The sequence below is a fragment of the Salvelinus namaycush genome, chromosome 26 (assembly GCF_016432855.1).
Source record: "Salvelinus namaycush isolate Seneca chromosome 26, SaNama_1.0, whole genome shotgun sequence".
Taxonomy (NCBI): domain Eukaryota; kingdom Metazoa; phylum Chordata; class Actinopteri; order Salmoniformes; family Salmonidae; genus Salvelinus; species Salvelinus namaycush.
In genome coordinates this window covers 11,836,333-11,854,585 of record NC_052332.1, presented here as the reverse complement: position 1 = coordinate 11,854,585, position 18,253 = coordinate 11,836,333, and the positions used below count along the sequence as shown (strand labels likewise).

Genomic DNA, 18,253 nt, shown 5'->3' with positions numbered 1-18,253 from the left:
CCATGTTTCCAGATCAGTGCAGATGAAGGAAATTAGAAAATAAATGGTATTGGGATTGCGTCATCAAAGTAACAGTACATTGCTCATATAGAGATGACTATTTTGTTATATTTCATTGCCACTGTCTAATGCATTTAATAATTCCCCAAAGAATACTCCATGTAGCCCTCAAAATAACCCTACAATTATGATTCATTGATTAGCTGGCCAGTGATTGAGTATGTTTACATGCACACTAATAATTCGATATTAAACTGATTATGGCAGTAGGCAGAGCATGGAAATAGTCATTAAACCACTTTACTCTGCTTATCTTAATCGGCGTAAAAGGTCAGAAACAAAGCAAGCATACGCTGATTAAAACACCTGGTTTTCTGAGCAATCTTTAGAATTATTAGGACATGTATACAGATGAATCAGCATTCTAGCTGTGTATTTGATCTGCGCATGTGCCAGCACCGGTAGTGCAAGCCTCCCTCTTATTAGCCTAAGCAGCCAGTAGTGGAGCTGCACTATTGTCTAGGATTTATTACCGGTAATAAATGTTGCCGTAATGGGCGGGCCTGCCTCCCCCCCCCACTACCTCCTTGCCTGTCCAAATAAAATATTGAAATATTTATCATTTATTTGACCGAGACGCACAACGACAGAAAGATGCATCAATCTAAGATAAAGCATTGAGTGTGCGAAACAGCACCCCTTTGTCTCAATATGTGTAGACCATGTATCTAATGCTCTGGTGGACATTCCAGCAGTCAGTATGCCAATTGCACACTCCCTCAACTTGAGACATCTGTGGCATTGTGGTGTTTGACGAAAATGCAAATTGTAAAAAAAAAAAAAAATGTCCCCAGCACAAGGTGTACCTGTGTGATGATCATGCTGTTTAATCAGCTTCTTGATATGCCACACCTGTCAGGTGGATAGATTATATTGGCAAAGGAGAAACGCTCATTAATAGGGATGTAAACACATTTGTGAGAAATAAGCTTTTTGTGCCTATGGAAAATGGGGGAAAAAATTCAGCTCATGAAACATGGAACCAACACTTTTATATTTTTGTTCCATGTATGTAATGAAGAATTTATCAAAATACAAAAGTACAATTAAAGGGCAAACAATTCACAAAATGAATGTGCAAGTGTCAGGGCTCTGTGCTGGCCAGTCAAGTTCTTCCAAACCGATCTGAACAAACCATTAACTTGTTTCTGTATGGACCTTGCTTTGTGCATTGGGGCATTGTCATCCATCTGAAACTGGAAAGGGCCTTCCCCAAACTGTTGCCACAAAGTTGAAAGCACGGAATCGTCTAGAATGTCATTGTATGCTGTAGCGTTAAGATTTCCCTTCACTGGAACTAAGGGGCCTTGCCGAACCATGAAAAACAGCCCCAGTTGAACGTCACTTAGCTCTTCATTAAGGCCATTCTACTGCCAATGTTTGTTTGTGGATATTGCATGGCTGTGTGCGCGATTTTATACACCTGTCAGCAATGGGTGTGGCTGAAATAGCCGAATCCACTAATTTGAAGGGGTGTCCGACCTCCGAATCAAATAGGCTTTGCAAAAAATAACAGTCGCTGTGGTGGAATGTTTATTTTGATCAAGTGGTCTGATTTCAGATGTGTCCATGTAAACAGCACTATTAATAGGGAAATCCGTCTTCTTGCAAATCATGTACACGAACTATTATTTTAATCTGACAATCCAAAATAATTATATTATTCTGTACATGTAACCGTACGCATTGATGTTGATCACATTTTACAGGGGCAAGCAAAGCAGACATCACTTCCGAGATCCTGCCATTTTGCTGCTGATGCTCAAAGCAAGCAGCGTCCAGACTAGCTGGTGCTGGCTGCAGCCATTGTTTTGAAGTACAGCTGATTTTTTTTAACGAGACTAAATCAGTTTTTAACAATTGAAGACGTCATCAAAGTAGAATGTCAGATTTCGACCACAACCCGTTCGCGGACCCTGAATTCAATAACCCTTTTCAGGTAAGTGAAATAGCTAACTCACCGGTCTGTGATTTGGCTATGCTAATTTGTTAGCCTGCTAATGTCAGTTATGTTTAATTGAATTTAGCTAGCTTTCTAGCGATGACAGTGTCATGTCGTTTCCTTTGGCATGACAGCAGTTACGCCAGCTGTGTAATCATTAGTCTAAACAGTTGTTTTTGCATTTAAAACGAGAGTTTATATTGAGGAAATGCAGATAGATCCCTCCCGGTTTCGTTTGCTTCGAAACGTTTTGTAACAGAAGCGGCGTAATGAATAACTTATGCCCCAACTAACTAGCTAACGTTCATTATAAACTGGGTGGTTCGAGCCCTGAATGCTGATTGGCTGACAGCCGTGGTATATCCGACCGTATGACAAGTATTTTTACTGCTCTAATTACTTTGGAAAGCAGTTTATGATAGCAATAAGGCACATCGGGGGTTGGTGGTATATGTCCAATATACCACACCCCCTCGTGCATTATTGCTTAACTGTAGCACTTGCGAACAAAGGTTTAACGTAAGCAAGTCGTTACTTTGAACAAAGAGAAAGTTGTATCAAGCAATTTATTTACAAACTATAGCTAACTAGCAAGCAAGCTAGATGATGACGTCGCTTATTGCCATTCAATTGTGGAGTTATCACTTTGTGTCCTGTTCAGCCAGACATCATTTTTCTAGTTGCTACCTCTAGCAAACGTTAGCTATTTTATGACTTGTTACCCATCTCTTGGGGTGCGTCTTGACACCTGAAGTTTTTTAACATCTGATAGTTAACTAGGTAGACAGAGGCAGCGTATAGGGTTTGACATTACTCACACAAAGGTAACATTAACTGTTGCCTCATCTCTTGATGATTCATTCACTAATGTTTACATGTGAGTTTTTCCATTTAAGGAGTTCATTGACATTAAGGTTGGTAGGCAGCTTGCCCAGGGCCTACATGATGAGACTTCATCAGACAGAATTGTTGCTTGTAGTGAGTGGACTGTGTGGCACTGACAAATTGTATAGTTATGGGGCAACAATGTAGCTTTATACATGTCCAAAATACACCCTTTCCCGACTGACACAATGCAGGTTAATCTTCAAAATCATATTTTGTCACATGTTTTGTAAACAACAGGTGTAGACTAACAGTGGAATTCTTACTTACGGGCCCTTCCCATCAATGCATGGAGAAGAAAAATAGAAAAAATAATAACACAATTATTACACAATGAGTAAATATAACTTGGCTATAAACACGGTGTACCAGTACCGAGTTGATGTGCAGGGGTACAAGGTAATTGAGGTAGATATGTGCATATGGGTAGGGATAAAGTGACTGGGCAAGAGGATAGATAATAAACAGTAGCAGTATTGTATGTGATGAGTCAAAAGAGTTAAAAAAAGGATCAATGCAGATAGTTAAATAGTGTCACTGGACAGCTCGCGGCTGGGTTTCCCTTTGTAATACGTGATAGTTTGCAAGCCCTGCTACATCCGACGAGCGCCAGAGCCAGTGTAGTAGGATGCGTTCTTGGTCCTGTATTGACGCTTTGCATTTTTTTTTGTCGGAGGGCATAGCTGGATTTCTTATAAGCATCTGGATTAGTGTCCAGCTCCTTGAAAGCGGAAGCTCTAGCCTTTAGTTCAGTGCGGATGTTGCCTGTAATCCATGGCTTCTGGTTGGGATGTGTACGTACGGTCACTGTGGGGACGATGTCATTGATGCACTTATTAATGAAGCCGGTGACTGATGTGGTAAACTCCTCAATGCCATCGGATGAATCCCAGAACATATTCCAGTCTGTGCTACCGAAAAAGTCCTGTAGCTTAGCATCTGCTTCATCGGACCACTTCCGTATTGAGCACGTCACTGGTACTTCCTGTTTTGAGTTTTTGAATGTAAGCAAGAATAAGAGCTATGGTCAGATTTACCAAATGGAGGGCGAGGGAAAGCTTTGTATGCATCTCTGTGTTTGGGTCTAGAGTTTTTTTCACCTCTAGAAATTCGGTAAAAACGGATTTCAATTTTCCTGTGTTAAAGTCACTGGCCACTAGGAGCGCCGCACCTTCGTGAGCGTTTTCTTGGTCGCTTGTGACCCTATACAGCTTGTTGAGTGCGGCCTCAGTGCCAGCATCGGTTTGTGGTAGTAAATAGACTGCTTCGAAAAATGTTGATAACTTTCTTGGTAAGTAGTATGGTCTACAGTTTATCATGAGGTATTCTAACTCAGGCAAGCAGAACCTCAAGACTTCCTTAATATTAGAGTTCACTCACAATGTGGCCTGTCTGGGTCCCCGACGCCACCGTTCTGTCCTACGGATTTATATAGACAAACCAGCTAGATTTTTTATCTTTACCATGTTCATTTACCCTGTAAACAAGTTTACAGATTAGAAGTCTGAGCACAATCCTCATGCTATGGCAATGTGTGTGTGATTTATTTGAAATAAATAATCCAAGGGATTTGAAGAGCGGGTGAATGGAAGCATTGCGGGGAGGGGGGCTTTTGTTGTCAGTGGTTCTGGGAATGATAATCCCACTCTTTGGGACATCCATCGTCCCAGCTGTTGTCTTGGAATCCAGGACAGGCCACATTGTGATTGACAGGTGAAATACTCTATTCCAGTCTCAGCCATTTCTTCAAAACAACATGGTGTGACGGATGCCTACAGTCATTTGATGTTCTGTCATAATGCCACATCATATTCTGTGATCCCACCACATTGTCTTTCCAGGAAATCACGCTTTGATACCGGCTGCTGTGGCGGTTGTAAGATGACATGATGCATTGCTTTCATTATGAAAATGGTATTACTTAGATGTGTCTTTGGAGACAGTGGCTCACCAGGGAGAAACTATCTTTGATCCTCATAAGCTAAGCTCACCCCGTTTTGCTTTGTGTTTAGGTTAAGCTACTTTCCAGGCTCGTTGGTGTTCCTTGTTTTAGACACAAGCTTCTTCCTTCCTTCATTCTCTCTTTATCCTTTATCTCTTTCTCGCTCTGTCTCTCTCTATATCAATTCAATTATAGTTCACTCACTGCAAGGTTGCTCGCTGGCTCTCGCCCTCTGACATGCACACTTTTGCCCTTTCTGGTCCTTTAATCATTGCTCTGTCACTCCAGGAAGCTGCAGAGTTGCCCTCAGGAAAATGGGTCCCCTCCTTGCTGTTTGGATGACGTGGCTCAGTCTGTAGGTTGATGATTATGTGTAAGGAGTATCGATAATTGATTGTAAGCATGGGTTTTATTGTTAGTGAAGGAATGAATGGTGCACTTCCCACAGCTAGCCTAACTGTGCTGTATAGAAATGTGTGTGTAACTCAACATTAGAGCTGCCGCTGACCACCGCACCACGTAAACAGTCAATTATTTATCTGGCTATACATGATTAGTCCCTCTCTGTTATGTCTGTACTGCTGCAGGTCTCCGAGGAATCCTACGTGCGTGTGAACAAACAAGATTGGTCAGATATTAGAACCGTCAGGTTTCAGAGTTTGAAGGCTGTAGTGTAACCCTCTCAAGTCGTTCAGTCTGTTACTTCAGTCTCTTGAAAAAGGACATGGGTGTCTGCCTGACTCTGGTCCTAGTGGGTTGCTGTCCTGTTGTTTTTTTGGTTCCTCCCTGTCACTTCATGGATCATTAAATTACAGAGTGCACAGCACACACCTAGTTTCTCTGAAAGTGATTGGAAGGCATGTATGAAAACCAGCAGGCACTGCAGTCCTCAATGACCGGATCTGTGTATCCCCTGTATTAGCCCTAGGCTAACCTATCAGGGGAAAAAATATATTTCTGAAACTGTCTGTTAAGTAGAGCCCTATAAAATCTGCAATGTGGACGGGGTCACGGAATCCAGACATTCAACAATATTGAACTTAGTAGGAAATCAACTAAATGTATTGAAGTTATTAGAACATGAATATGCCCAAGATTATCATAAGACATTAACCAAATGCATCAGTGAATTGTATTTTCCTTAAACTTTCTGAAGATGCAACGCAGGAATGCCCATGTCTGTGTGTGAGCGATTGTCTACCACTTTGTGTAGCCTAGCCGTTAGCGATGATGCTAATAATGATAAGCATCTTCCGGTAGTTTGAAAGGCTTTCCCAAATACCTTCTGAATGAAATGTTAACTACAAAGTAGCCTATGCCTACCTGGTATCATGATTATTTGCATAAATCCAGTGGCAATTTGTTTAGCAAACTGCTACATGTGTGCTACAGAAACACTGCTAACCAAACAAGTCTATTGCTGGTGCTCATGTGAATTGAATGGTATCTACACCCGAAAATGTATTACATTTTTTTCCCCAGACCGCAAACTTGGTCTCCTGATGTGGTTTAAGCATTTTTGGGACTTAGAACATCCAACTCTTGTTTTTCTTGTGTGATTTATGAGAGCGAAAACCTGAAAAAACGAACGAAATTTGGTAGAAAGTGTTTGTTTTTTTAGGGCCCTAGTTATGGCATTGTTAGTTGACTCCCCGTTTCAGCCTTGCGGCCAGTAGCCTAATGATTCATGCCTTGCAACTCTGGGCTCTCTTCAATAGTTCATGAAATCATATGGTGCTGTCATGGCGACAGCTGGTGCTTAGTGTTACATTAGCTGCTTTCCCCTGACTTACTTTCTGTTCCTTCCTGGTAGTCTCTTATCAAATCAATTGCGTTCATAAAACCCACCGGACATTCAGTACATACAGAAGTGTCTGTGTCACAGTGGAATTGATGTGGAGGGAGAGAACTTGTAGGCCTATCTAACACACACATGTTTGTCTGTCAACGTTGCTGCTTTCGCTTTGCGAGACGCTTTTCCCCCCTCGAGAGCAATAGGCATACTAACAGCTTCTAGTGGAGGCCCCTCCTTTTATCTCTAATATTTAGAGTTTTGTTGTGTTCACATAAATTCAACAGGTAGGCCTAGCGCATTTTTGGCCCAATTTATATTGTAATGTAGCCTGTGAACAGCAGTTGCCAATCCTGTAGTTGTGTAGTTCCGTGGGGTGTACTGAGCTTGTACGTGAGCACTGTGTGTCAATCTGGCTGTGCATCAGGACCATATTAAAGATGTATCACGATGCACTCTGAAGTATTGATGACATGCCTGTCCTCGAGACAAGGCACAGCCTGCCTCCTGTTACACACAGACATGAGACTCTCAGTCAGAACAGAACCTCACAGCCAAGGAGAGAGGAGAAGGGTTGGACTGGGACGGACTGACTGATACTGGAGCGTACTGGCTGTAACTGGACTATACTGGAGTTATTGGACCGGCCTTGGGCTGCACTGAACCGAAGTACCGTCTGAATTGATGCTGCATGCGCGAACTTGCCATGGTGAGCTAGCCACCTGAAATGCACCCTACACACACACACGTATCCATGTGCACAGTACCGCACACACACAGCGATCATGGGCTACACCACTGCAAGCCGCACCTTATTCTCTGTTTCAGAGAGGACGGCATCACACACCTGAGACACCGTGGACACACACTAGTTAAACAATGCGTCAGTCCCGGAAGGTGCAGCTTTAGGTCTATACTTTCATGACTTTCAAATAGCTTACTCGTAGCCTCCCGGATTCACATGGAGATTGGAAAGTGGCCAATGAAACTGAGATTTGAACTCGCTGATACCAACCTAGAATCTGCATAGCTTGACTAAAGGTTGATTAAATAAAACAATTAGCCTAGACTGTGTCGGTGTCTGCACTACAGAACAGCATGCCAGTAACGTCAGCACACCGAGTCCTTCGTCTTAGCAGAGGAAAGTGTTCTCTTCTCGAACTCGTGGGCTCTGCCCTATTTATAGCTGTCTGTGTGGTGGTGAAAATGATTGGAATCATCTCGTCTTTGCCAGTTTCAGAGTATTAGGGCCTAATAAAATCCACGAAGCAGAGAACGCGGACGGAATCACGGGATCCAGACATTAATACGCATTTTAACAATATTAAGAAATGTATTGCATTTAGTAGAAAAACAACTAAATGTATTGAACTGATTAGAAAATGTATTAATATGCCCAAGATTATCATAAGACATTAACAAAATGCATCAGTGATTCATATTTTCCTTCAACTCTGTAACTAAGGTCTAGCCATTAGCGATAATCAAATCAAACGTTATTTGTCACATGCGCCGAATACAACAGGTCTAGACCTTAAAGTGAGAAGCTTACTTACAAGCCATTAACCAACAATGCTATAAGACATTATGAAAAACGTGTTAGGTATAAAAAATTAAAGTAACAATTAAACAGCAGCAGTAAAATAGCAATAGTGAGGCGATATACAGGGGGTACCAGTACAGAGCCAATTTGCGGGGGCACCGGTTAGTCGAGGTAATTGTACATATAGGTAGAGTTATAAACAGAGAGTAGCAGCAGTGTAAAAGAGGGGTCTGGGTAGCCCTTTGATTAGCTGTTCAGGAGTCTTATGGCTAGACTTGGCGCTCCGGTACCGCTAGCCGTGCGGTAGCAGAGAGAACAGTCTATGGGTAGGGTGGCTGGAGTCTTTGACAATTTTTAGGGCCTTCCTCTGACATCGCCTGGTATAGAGGTCCTGGATGGAAGGAAGCTTGGCCCAGTGATGTACTGCGCCGTACGCACTGCCGCCTGTAGTGCCTTGCAGTCGGAGGCCGGGCAGTTGCCATACCAGGCAGTGACGCAACCAGTCAGGATGCTCTCGATGGTTCAGCTGTAGAACCTTTTGAGTATCTGAGGACCCATGCCAAATCTTTTCAGTCTCCTGAGGGGGAATAGGCTTTGTTGTGCCCTCTTTACGACTGTCATGTTGTGCTTGGACCATGTTAGTTTGTTGGTGATGTGGACACCAAGGAACTTGAAGCTCTCAACCTGCTCCACTGCAGCCCTGTCGATGATAATGGGGGCGTGCTCCGTCTTTCTGTAGTCAACAATCATCTCCTTTGTCTTGATCACGTTGAGGGAGAGGTTGTCCTGGCACCACACGGCCAGGTCTCTGACCTCCCTATAGGATGCTAATAATGTTAAGTCTTCTGGTAGGTGGAAAAGCTCTCCCAAAAATATTCTCAATTAAATGTTAACTACAAAGTATGCCTACCTGATATCATGATTATTTGCATCAATACATTGGCGATTTGTTTAGCAAACTGCAATAACATGTGTGCTACAGAAACGCCCCGAACCAAATAAGTCTCTTGGTGGTGCTCAGTTCAACTTTTTTTTCCCTTTTCCCTTGTTGTGGACGTTTTGAAAAACAAAAAAAATCTGATGTTATAAAAAAATACAAAAGTTGTTTTTGAGTGAAAACCTGAAAAAACAGAAACCTTGGAAAACGGAATTCAGGGGAAAAACACATTTTATCGGGCCCTAGATTATAGACTGTGAAGGGTTGACAGTGAAGGGTAGCCTGCTGTTAGGGTCTTTCTGTCTGTGGAGGTATTCTCTTCTTCAGATGGAAAGTACTTGTCTGACTTCGTGTTGGCTTTTGAAAACCAGAGGCCGGGTTAGGCAAATGAGTCTCGTGGTGGTGCTGCCCTTGACTTTTGTTGCGCTTGATTCGTAAGCAGACGTCATAGAATGGGTTGAAAGAACTTGCTATATGCATGTAGGCTAGGCTAGCATTCACTACAGATCCGTTCAGGTCACACTGGACTGGCTTCCGAGTGCATTCATCACCGCGGCAACGCAGCATATAGGCTAGTCAATTTGAGTGTCTATTATTTCGTCTTGGGTTACTACATGGGAGTGAAGCCTGTTGACGGACTCCCTTAAGGCTCCTCATCCTTACTGTAGAACGGTGTGCCATATGTGATGAAGACTGAGTTTCTCTCGTTCCCTCTCCTCTCAGGATCCGTCGGTGACCCAAGTAACACAGAATGCTCCTCCAGGGTTGGAAGAGTACAACCCCTTCACAGATGCCAAGCCGGTGAGTACAGTCTAGTAATATTTGACGTGTGTGTGTATATAGGATACTGTAAAACCTCACATGCGACTCGTAATTAGCCTACTAAAATGTGTATCTGATGCCATAAAGATGATTTTAGCAATATGGAAGAACACTAGGGTTGCGTTACAGTAATAGGCAATGGAAAAAATGTCTGAGAATGGAATTCTAAATACAAGTGTATTTAATTACTTTGCTAAATGAATGGATTCGCATACAAGGCATAAAGCTTAACTTGCAAATCATTACAAGGCGTTATTCTAAGCATGATCAGAGAACGAATGCGAGGGACGACAAAACCCTGGCTTGAGAGCATTGGGCCAGTAACCGAAAGGTTGCTGGATCGAATCCCCGAGCTGACAAGGTAAAAATCTGTTAACCCACTGTTCCCTGGTAGGCCGTCTTTGTAGATAAGAATTTGTTCTTAACTGACCTGCCTAGTTAAATAAAGGGTTAAATCAAATTTAAAAAAATTCTCATGGGAGAGAAAGGGATCTCACCACAGCAAGTCAGGAACATGTAATAGAAAGAACAATGAATCTAAGACCCTTTTTATAAGGGTGGCGCAGTGGTCTAGGGCACTGCATCGCAGTGCTAGCTGCGCCACCAGAGTCTCTGGGTTCGCGCCCAGGCTCTGTCGCAGCCGCCCGCAACCGGGAGGTCCGTGGGGCGACGCACAATTGGCATAGCGTCGTCCGGGTTAGGGAGGGTTTGGCCGGTAGGGATATCCTTGTCTCAGTATGTAAAAAAAAAAATTAATAAAATGTATGCACTCTACTGTAAGTCGCTCTGGATAAGAGCGTCTGCTAAATGACTAAAATGTAAATGTAAATAAGCATTTGAGTTGTTTGGATTCAATCTGAGTTGTTGACCAGTAGCATTACTGTAAAGTTAACCTCCAATCAGATATCAGACCTACAGGCTGTAACCGCTGCTTCTCAGAGGTGAGACAATGGGGGTTGGTGAGATCAACACAGTGGAAAATCCTGCATACAGTTGATAAGTCACTTCGAGGGCTGCCCTACAACTGCACTGCACAGTGTGAGAGGAGAGGTGGCGTGTAGGTGTGAGAGACACCATTGATGAGAGCAGTCTATGTACAGACTCAGTGAGCATAGCCTTGCTATTGAGAAAGGCTGCCGTAGGCAGACCTGGCTCTCAAGAGAAGACACGCTATGTGCACACTGCCGACAAAATGAGGGGGAAACTGAGCTGCACTCCCTAACATCCTACCAAATGTATGACCATATTAGAGACACATATTTCCCTCAGATTACACAGATCCACAAAGAATTAAAAAACAAACATGATTTTGATAAACTCCCACATCTACTGGGTGAAATACCACAGTGTGCCATCACAGCAGCAAGATTTGTGACCTGTTGCCACAAGGGCAACCAGTGAAGAACAAACAAATAAATATATATAAATATAACCCATATTTATGCTTATTTATTTTCCCTTTTGTACTTTAACCATTTGTACATCATTACAACACCGTATATATACATAATATTCTTCTTTATTCTTGTGGAACTTCTGTGAGTGTAATGTTTACTGTTCATTTTTATTGTTTATTTCACTTTTGTAAATGATCTACCTCACTTTCTTTGGCAATGTGAACACGTGTTTCCCATGCCAATAAAGCCACTTGAATTGAGAGCAAAACAGAAGCACCGATAAGGACTGATGGTGACGTGGTTCCAGATGACAGGTGTTAATTATGTTTTTACGTCCCGCCTCAAAAGCTTCTGTCCCGGAAGAACGGTTGAAGATGCTGATTCCGGACGGTGTCTGCTTCGCTGTTGACACCCTATTCCCCCTTCAGTACACTACGTTGTTTTGACCCAAGCTACACATGTTTCTTGTCAAAAGTAGTGCACTACATAGGGAATAGGGTATGGTTTGAGACATTGCCCGTGTGGGATTGTTAAAAGATGTAGCTATTTTTAACCCCCCTCCCAGGTCCACCCTGGCCCAGCGCCTAAAGTACCGCCCCCACCCACCACCACCACCAACACACAACCAGCCATCATGAAGCCTACTGAAGAACCTCCTGCATACTCACAGTCACAGGTACCTCACACGTGCCTCACATCCTGTTCTACCCTTTCACTCCTTGCTATTCCACCCCTCTGAAGAAAGAGGGCTCAATGTAGCGTTGCATTTCCATAGAAACACTATGCACGCGCACGCACACACACACACCATGCTCTGGTGGGTTTGTCAGCAGGCTCTCCCACAGAGCGTGGCGTGCTCTAATAAAAGCTGTTTGTGACAGTGTGGAGATGCTTCTAAGCCACAGAGACACTTCATAAACATGAATGTGGGCTCCACGCCTCGGCTTTCCGAGGGACATGTGTAACTTCGTGTTTGCAGCTGAAAAGAGAGCGATACAATTCCTTATTCTACTTCCTCTTTTTCTACCTCTACTGACGCATATACCTTCTTTTATGTTTTGGCATACACACACACACACACACACACAGATTATATCAGGATGCTGCAACCTAGATCAGTTATACAGCTTAAGACAACGTCGTCACAAATCTGGGACTGGCGCCGTTGCTAACTACCAGCGCCGCTGCGAGCTAGCATAGTTCCATTGTTGCAAAGAGTTATGGGATATTAGAATCGCGTTGTCTCAACCGTTGTCATCTTCAACCTAGGCTGCAACTAGGAAGTTGGCAATAAGGCATGTGACTACTATCCTGTCCCTTGCCCTATTGAAAAATCTTCCCGCCTTTTAACGATTGGGGCCTCCCGAGTGGCTGAGCGGTCTAAGCCACTGCAGGTCAGTGCTAGAGGCGTCACTGCAGACCCTGGTTCAATTCCAGGCTGTATCACAACTGGCCGTGATTGGGAGTCCCATAGGGCGACGCACAATTGGCCCAGCGTCGTCCGGGTTTGACCGGGGTAGGCCGTTGTTGTAAATAAGAATTTGTTCTTAACTGACTTGCCTAGTTAAATAAAATTAATGAATAAAAAAGTTGCATTGGGCAGCATTTTGTCAGTAGTTTGGCTAGTGACATCAAATACAGCCATTGCTTCCTGCAGTTGTTGCTTGCTAGAGTTGGGGCACACACACACACTAGCGAAGCCTGCATAGCGATTTGCCCTTAGTCGAATTAAAAGCGGAGTGTAAATTATTCTGAATCGCATGGAAAGAGAGGAGGTGGAGACGACTACTGGGACTGTGCTGTGTGCTGATACAGTAGTCTGCCGAACACACACACACACACACACACACACACACACATTACTAAAACAAAAAGTCAGCTGCCTCGATGTCAGTTTCAAGTTGACTTGAAGTTCAATGTTTTCGGTCAAATCCAACTTGTCAGCCATGTGGAGTGTGATCTAGCCTGGATAACATCTCTCTGTACTGTATATCGCTTGTTTGTGTAGTGTTAGTGGGCACTGTTTGATGTGTGTGTGTGTGTGTGTAGGAGCAGGCGTGGGCGGCTACAGAGCTGCTGAGGAGACAGGAAGAGCTGGAGAGGAAGGCCGCCGAGCTAGATCGCCGCGAGAGAGAGATGCAGTCGCTCAGCACATCAGGAGGTTGGCACCAACCTTCACACAACATTCAACCAAGGGTCTTGCGCGCAAACTACCTAGAAGCTTTGTCAGGCCCAAACCTTCACGCAACGTTTGGCAGAATCATTCAAGCGTTGCTCCTTTCTCTCTGGCTCAGGTAGGAAAAACAACTGGCCTCCTCTCCCGGAGAAGTTCCCCGTGGGCCCCTGTTTCTACCACGACATCACAGTGGACATCCCTGTGGAGTTCCAGAAGACTGTCAAGATCATGTACTACATCTGGATGTGTGAGTGACCTCTGCCCTCTTGTCAAGTCATCTGCCCCCCACCCTCACCCATCCCGCTCAGTGCTTGTAACGTCGGAAAACGCACACTAGTATGGTAAATGTAGAATTCTTTAGAATTGTTCTTTCAATATGCCTGAACCTCTGTCTGAGTTTTGTCGTCAGCTTCGGAAAAAAACTGATCTCCATTTTTATTTTATTTTATTTTTTAATATATATATATATTTTTGTTTGCTTGACAGCCAGTCTGTTAAATATGAAAAGGCCATTGAGCGGGATTATAAAGGAAATGTATTAGACATGGGCCAATAGCACAGCTTGGAATTCCATCACCACATGGTTAGGTCATGTGGTTGGTTATGTGACTGGGTCAGGTGACCCGGGGGGACACACGGGGAGTTCCAACCTGTCTTGACGCCCTACTTTCTTTCTCTCTTATCTCTCACTCGTCCTCGCTCTACCCTCTTTGTGGCTCTCACTCACCCTCTCCTCTACCTACACGTTATGTATTCTCTCTCACCCAGAGTGTGAGTGTTAGATGCCTCAGCATGGTGCAGAGTCCTGCCGCTGTAGCTATATGCCAATGTGACTGTAGACTGCAGCACACCAGACTCTCCACAATGCCCAGAGGCCTGCCATTATTATAGCCCCAAGGTAGAGTTCTGCTCAGTGTGTGAATTATTTAATTGACTGCGTACGCGCACCACCAGGCTCCGTAGTGTTCAATTATTGAGCAGCCATCTTTCCTTGTCCTCCTTTTCCTAACCTCCTGTTCTTCGTTAGCGTGACTTGGCAGGACCCTGACGTAGCCTATCAGGGCCTCCCTTTTCAGATAGAGATGGAATGGGATGCGGCATTGGACCTGTATCAAGTACTCTCTCTCACTTTCACATAGAAATGTAACTTAGAGAGCTGATGCACATCTCTATTCTACACAACTGGCATTTCTATCTGCTCTGTTACATTTCTATCTGCTCTGTTACATTTCTATCTGCTCTGTTACATTTCTATCTGCTCTGTTACATTTCTATCTGCTCTGTTACATTTCTATCTGCTCTGTTACATTTCTATCTGCTCTGTTACATTTCTATCTGCTCTGTTACATTTCTATCTGCTCTGTTACATTTCTATCTGCTCTGTTACATTTCTATCTGCTCTGTTACATTTCTATCTGCTCTGTTACATTTCTATCTGCTCTGTTACATTTCTATCTGCTCTGTTACATTTCTATCTGCTCTGTTACATTTCTATCTGCAACGTTTTAATTTAAACTAATCAGAGGTATTGTGTTTGTCGTTCCCCTCAAGTCCACACGGGGACGCTGTTCGCCAACATGTTGGGCTGTCTGGCCTGGTTCTGTGTGGATGCGACCAGGGGAGTGGACTTTGGTCTGGCCATGCTCTGGTTCATGATCTTCACCCCCTGCTCCTTCGTCTGCTGGTACAGACCCCTCTATGGAGCTTTCAGGTGGGTGTAGAAACAAGCGCGCGCACACACACAGAGACACACAGACATGCACACATGTACCCAAAATGCCCATATGTACACACACTCACCCGATGTCGTTCATTAAACGGCAGTGTCTTTCTCTCTCTCCAGGAGTGACAGCTCGTTCCGTTTCTTTGTATTCTTCTTCGTGTACATCTGTCAGTTTGGCGTTCACGTGATGCAGTCCATCGGCATCGCCGGCTGGGGCGCCAGGTGAGGACAGTCACTGTCACAGACATTAACAGGAAGTGACATGGCCACACGGTTCTCTGACATCACCTGGAATGGATGTTATTCACCCTGTTTATGGATAGAGATTCAGTACCTAGTATCCTCTGGTTGTCCTTCTCTCCAACAGTGGGTGGATCTCCGCTCTGACTGGTCTGAATAAGAGCATCCCTGTTGGCATCATCATGATCCTCATCGCTGCTCTTTTCACCGCCCTGGCTGCAATGTCGCTCATCATGTTCAAAAAGGTACCCCCCACCCACACACACACACACACACACACACACACACACACCCCACACACACACACCCCACACACACACACACACACACACACACACACACACACACACACAATCCCTCATCGTAATCATAAAGGTGTGAATGCGACTCGGCTGTTCACCAGGTTTGTGAAGATTAGACTCAACGGCATCAGAACATCCCGAACGTTCTTTGAGATGATGAACACTTGGGGTATTCATAGACCTCATTTCAATAATCGCCTCTCCTCCTCTCTCTTCGTTGTTCTCCCTCTTATCCCTCCAGGTCCATGGCATGTACCGTACCACAGGGGCCAGCTTTGAGAAGGCCCAGGCCGAGTTCGCCACGGGCGTCATGGCCAACAAGACGGTCCAGACCGCCGCTGCCACCGCCGCCTCCAACGCCGCCAGCGGAGCCTTCAAGCAACAGATCTGATTGGCCCCTGGAGCCCGTCCTATTTCTTCACTCCGTCCAATCCAGCCCCGCCCCCCCTCGAGCCGAGCTCAAGCTTCCCTGCCCTCCTAACCTAGCTCTACTCGCATGACTAGGATGAGACCATAGAGAGAGGTAGAGGGCTTGTCTCTGCATCTGTGGCGTTGTAGTCGTCTGTGACAGCATGGGGCAGCGCCATTGAGGCTACAACCCATAAAAAACATACTGACCCAGTTGACTACTTTTTGATTTCTTTAACCCCCTTATGTCGATGTCCGCGCCCCCACGGAAATCTAATTAGCATTAACATAATAAGCATAACAAAACAATCCCCGTAACAATGTGTCAGTTTAAGCTAGGGAGATGGTGTATTGGATGCGTCTCAGTCCACCGCATGCGCCCATGCCACACTTCCTCATCTGCGGTGAAAGGTGACGGAGCTAGAGCGGTGTTTGTCAGACCAAGAGACGTCCTGAAAAATGGTTCTGCTCACAAAATCGTCCGTAGCGTCCGAATGGTTTGACATAGAAAACTATCTATGGAAAGCTGGGACTCTCACGAACACAATGGTGTTTTGCTCTACGACCCCCCCACACACACAACCATCTTGGGACTCGTCTGAGGTCGGTACAGCCGATCTGTAAACTTCTGTCTGTAGTTTCCGAACAGTTTGGGCTACACACTAATACCCCTCTGTGGGAAAGCAGTAATCTCATGATCACAAACATGTCGGTTGTTTTTCTCTAGGACGCCCACAGGCCTCACAAGACTCATATAAAAGGTCCCCCGGTACAAGTTTAAAACATTTATGGAAGTATATATGGAGACTGTTTAGTGCCAGAAATAAGGGGTTAAATGCATGTAATGAAAAATAACATATTTCCTGATCTTTCTAATTTCTCTGATATAGGACAGACACAACAAACTTCCTTTAGATTTTTTTGGGGGGTACTGTTGTTCCATGTAGTGAATGATATTCAATGCGTTTGTATGGGCTAAGAGCACTAAGGCTCAATTTTTTTAAATAAACATTATACTTCAAGGGGTCTTAAAAATCAAATAGCAAAATCATCCTTAGTATGACCTCTTAAAACAATTCCATATAGCTTAGTAGAACCCCTCTCCCCTGGCTTAAAATGGCGGAAGTACTCAATGGCGCTGCCCATGCTAAAACGGTCTTTTGGCCAATAGAGTTCTCTATCATTCTCTATGGATGACACCTAGAAGGATGAGCCCAATGATGTCATAGTAGATGAAAGCAGGAAGTAGACATGAGAGGCTTGTGTTTAAGTCGTTTCATTCAGTTCCGTCCAGCTCCCAGTGCAGATCTACATCCTGTGGAATCTAGAGGTTTATGACATCACCGTCTTATCCTTCTCGTCTCATCCACCAATCCCCGCCTCTCATCTTGCCCTGAGGGCTGTAACTCCGCTCACCGTAGTGGCTTTATTAAAACACTCCTGTCCTGTGTCTGTCTGACCCCACACCACTTAGTCATGTCACTATACAAGTGTTTGCAAACTTTCCTTGAAGTGTGTGTGTGTGTGTGTGTGTGTGTGTGTGCATATGAATATTAGTGTCTCTATATGTTAATGCCGAGGCCTATACATTGTGTACGTTCCACATCCAGTTTCTGTCACTCCCTCTGATGCAAGTCAATTCCCTTCACCAAGACTCTAATGGCTGTAGCTATCCATAAACGTACACGACTCATTTATTCACTGGATTTAACCAAGTACCGTTAGAAATGTTTAACACTTAATGAAAACAAAACGCTTGTTTTGAACCCTGCGCCAGTCAGGCGGATATGGCCACCAGTCAGTGGTCAGTCTGCCCTCTGTTGGTGAGACCTGGTAGTGTTGATGAGTGCTGCGCATTCCACAACGTTGTCACCTCGGGAATCGTCTAGACTGATTCATCTCAAGAAGCGAGTGTAAACCGATCAGTTTTCTAAACGAGGAAGTGTCTCAGAAATCAGATTTGGTGTCTTGGTTAGATTTTTTTCACGTTCTGTCTCACAGCCCTGTCGTATTAGCTTTTAAGCCTTGCCTTTTGATAACATCTTTTGTTCTCAATAACACTTTATAATATAAACAAAGAGCCA

General features: G+C 44.3%; 1 protein-coding gene across 1 annotated transcript; it reads left to right on the top strand.

Annotated features, from left to right (window-relative positions):
- Positions 1-1,799: 1,799 nt before the first annotated feature.
- Positions 1,800-17,151, top strand: LOC120021192 (secretory carrier-associated membrane protein 1-like). The gene is made up of 9 exons (XM_038964838.1): positions 1,800-1,999; positions 9,825-9,902; positions 11,886-11,996; positions 13,370-13,481; positions 13,615-13,743; positions 15,048-15,207; positions 15,340-15,441; positions 15,587-15,704; positions 16,003-17,151. The coding sequence occupies exons 1-9, from the start codon at positions 1,943-1,945 to the stop codon at positions 16,150-16,152; spliced, it is 1,017 nt and encodes a 338-aa protein (XP_038820766.1). The 5' UTR covers positions 1,800-1,942; the 3' UTR covers positions 16,153-17,151.
- The last annotated feature ends 1,102 nt before the right edge of the window (positions 17,152-18,253 follow it).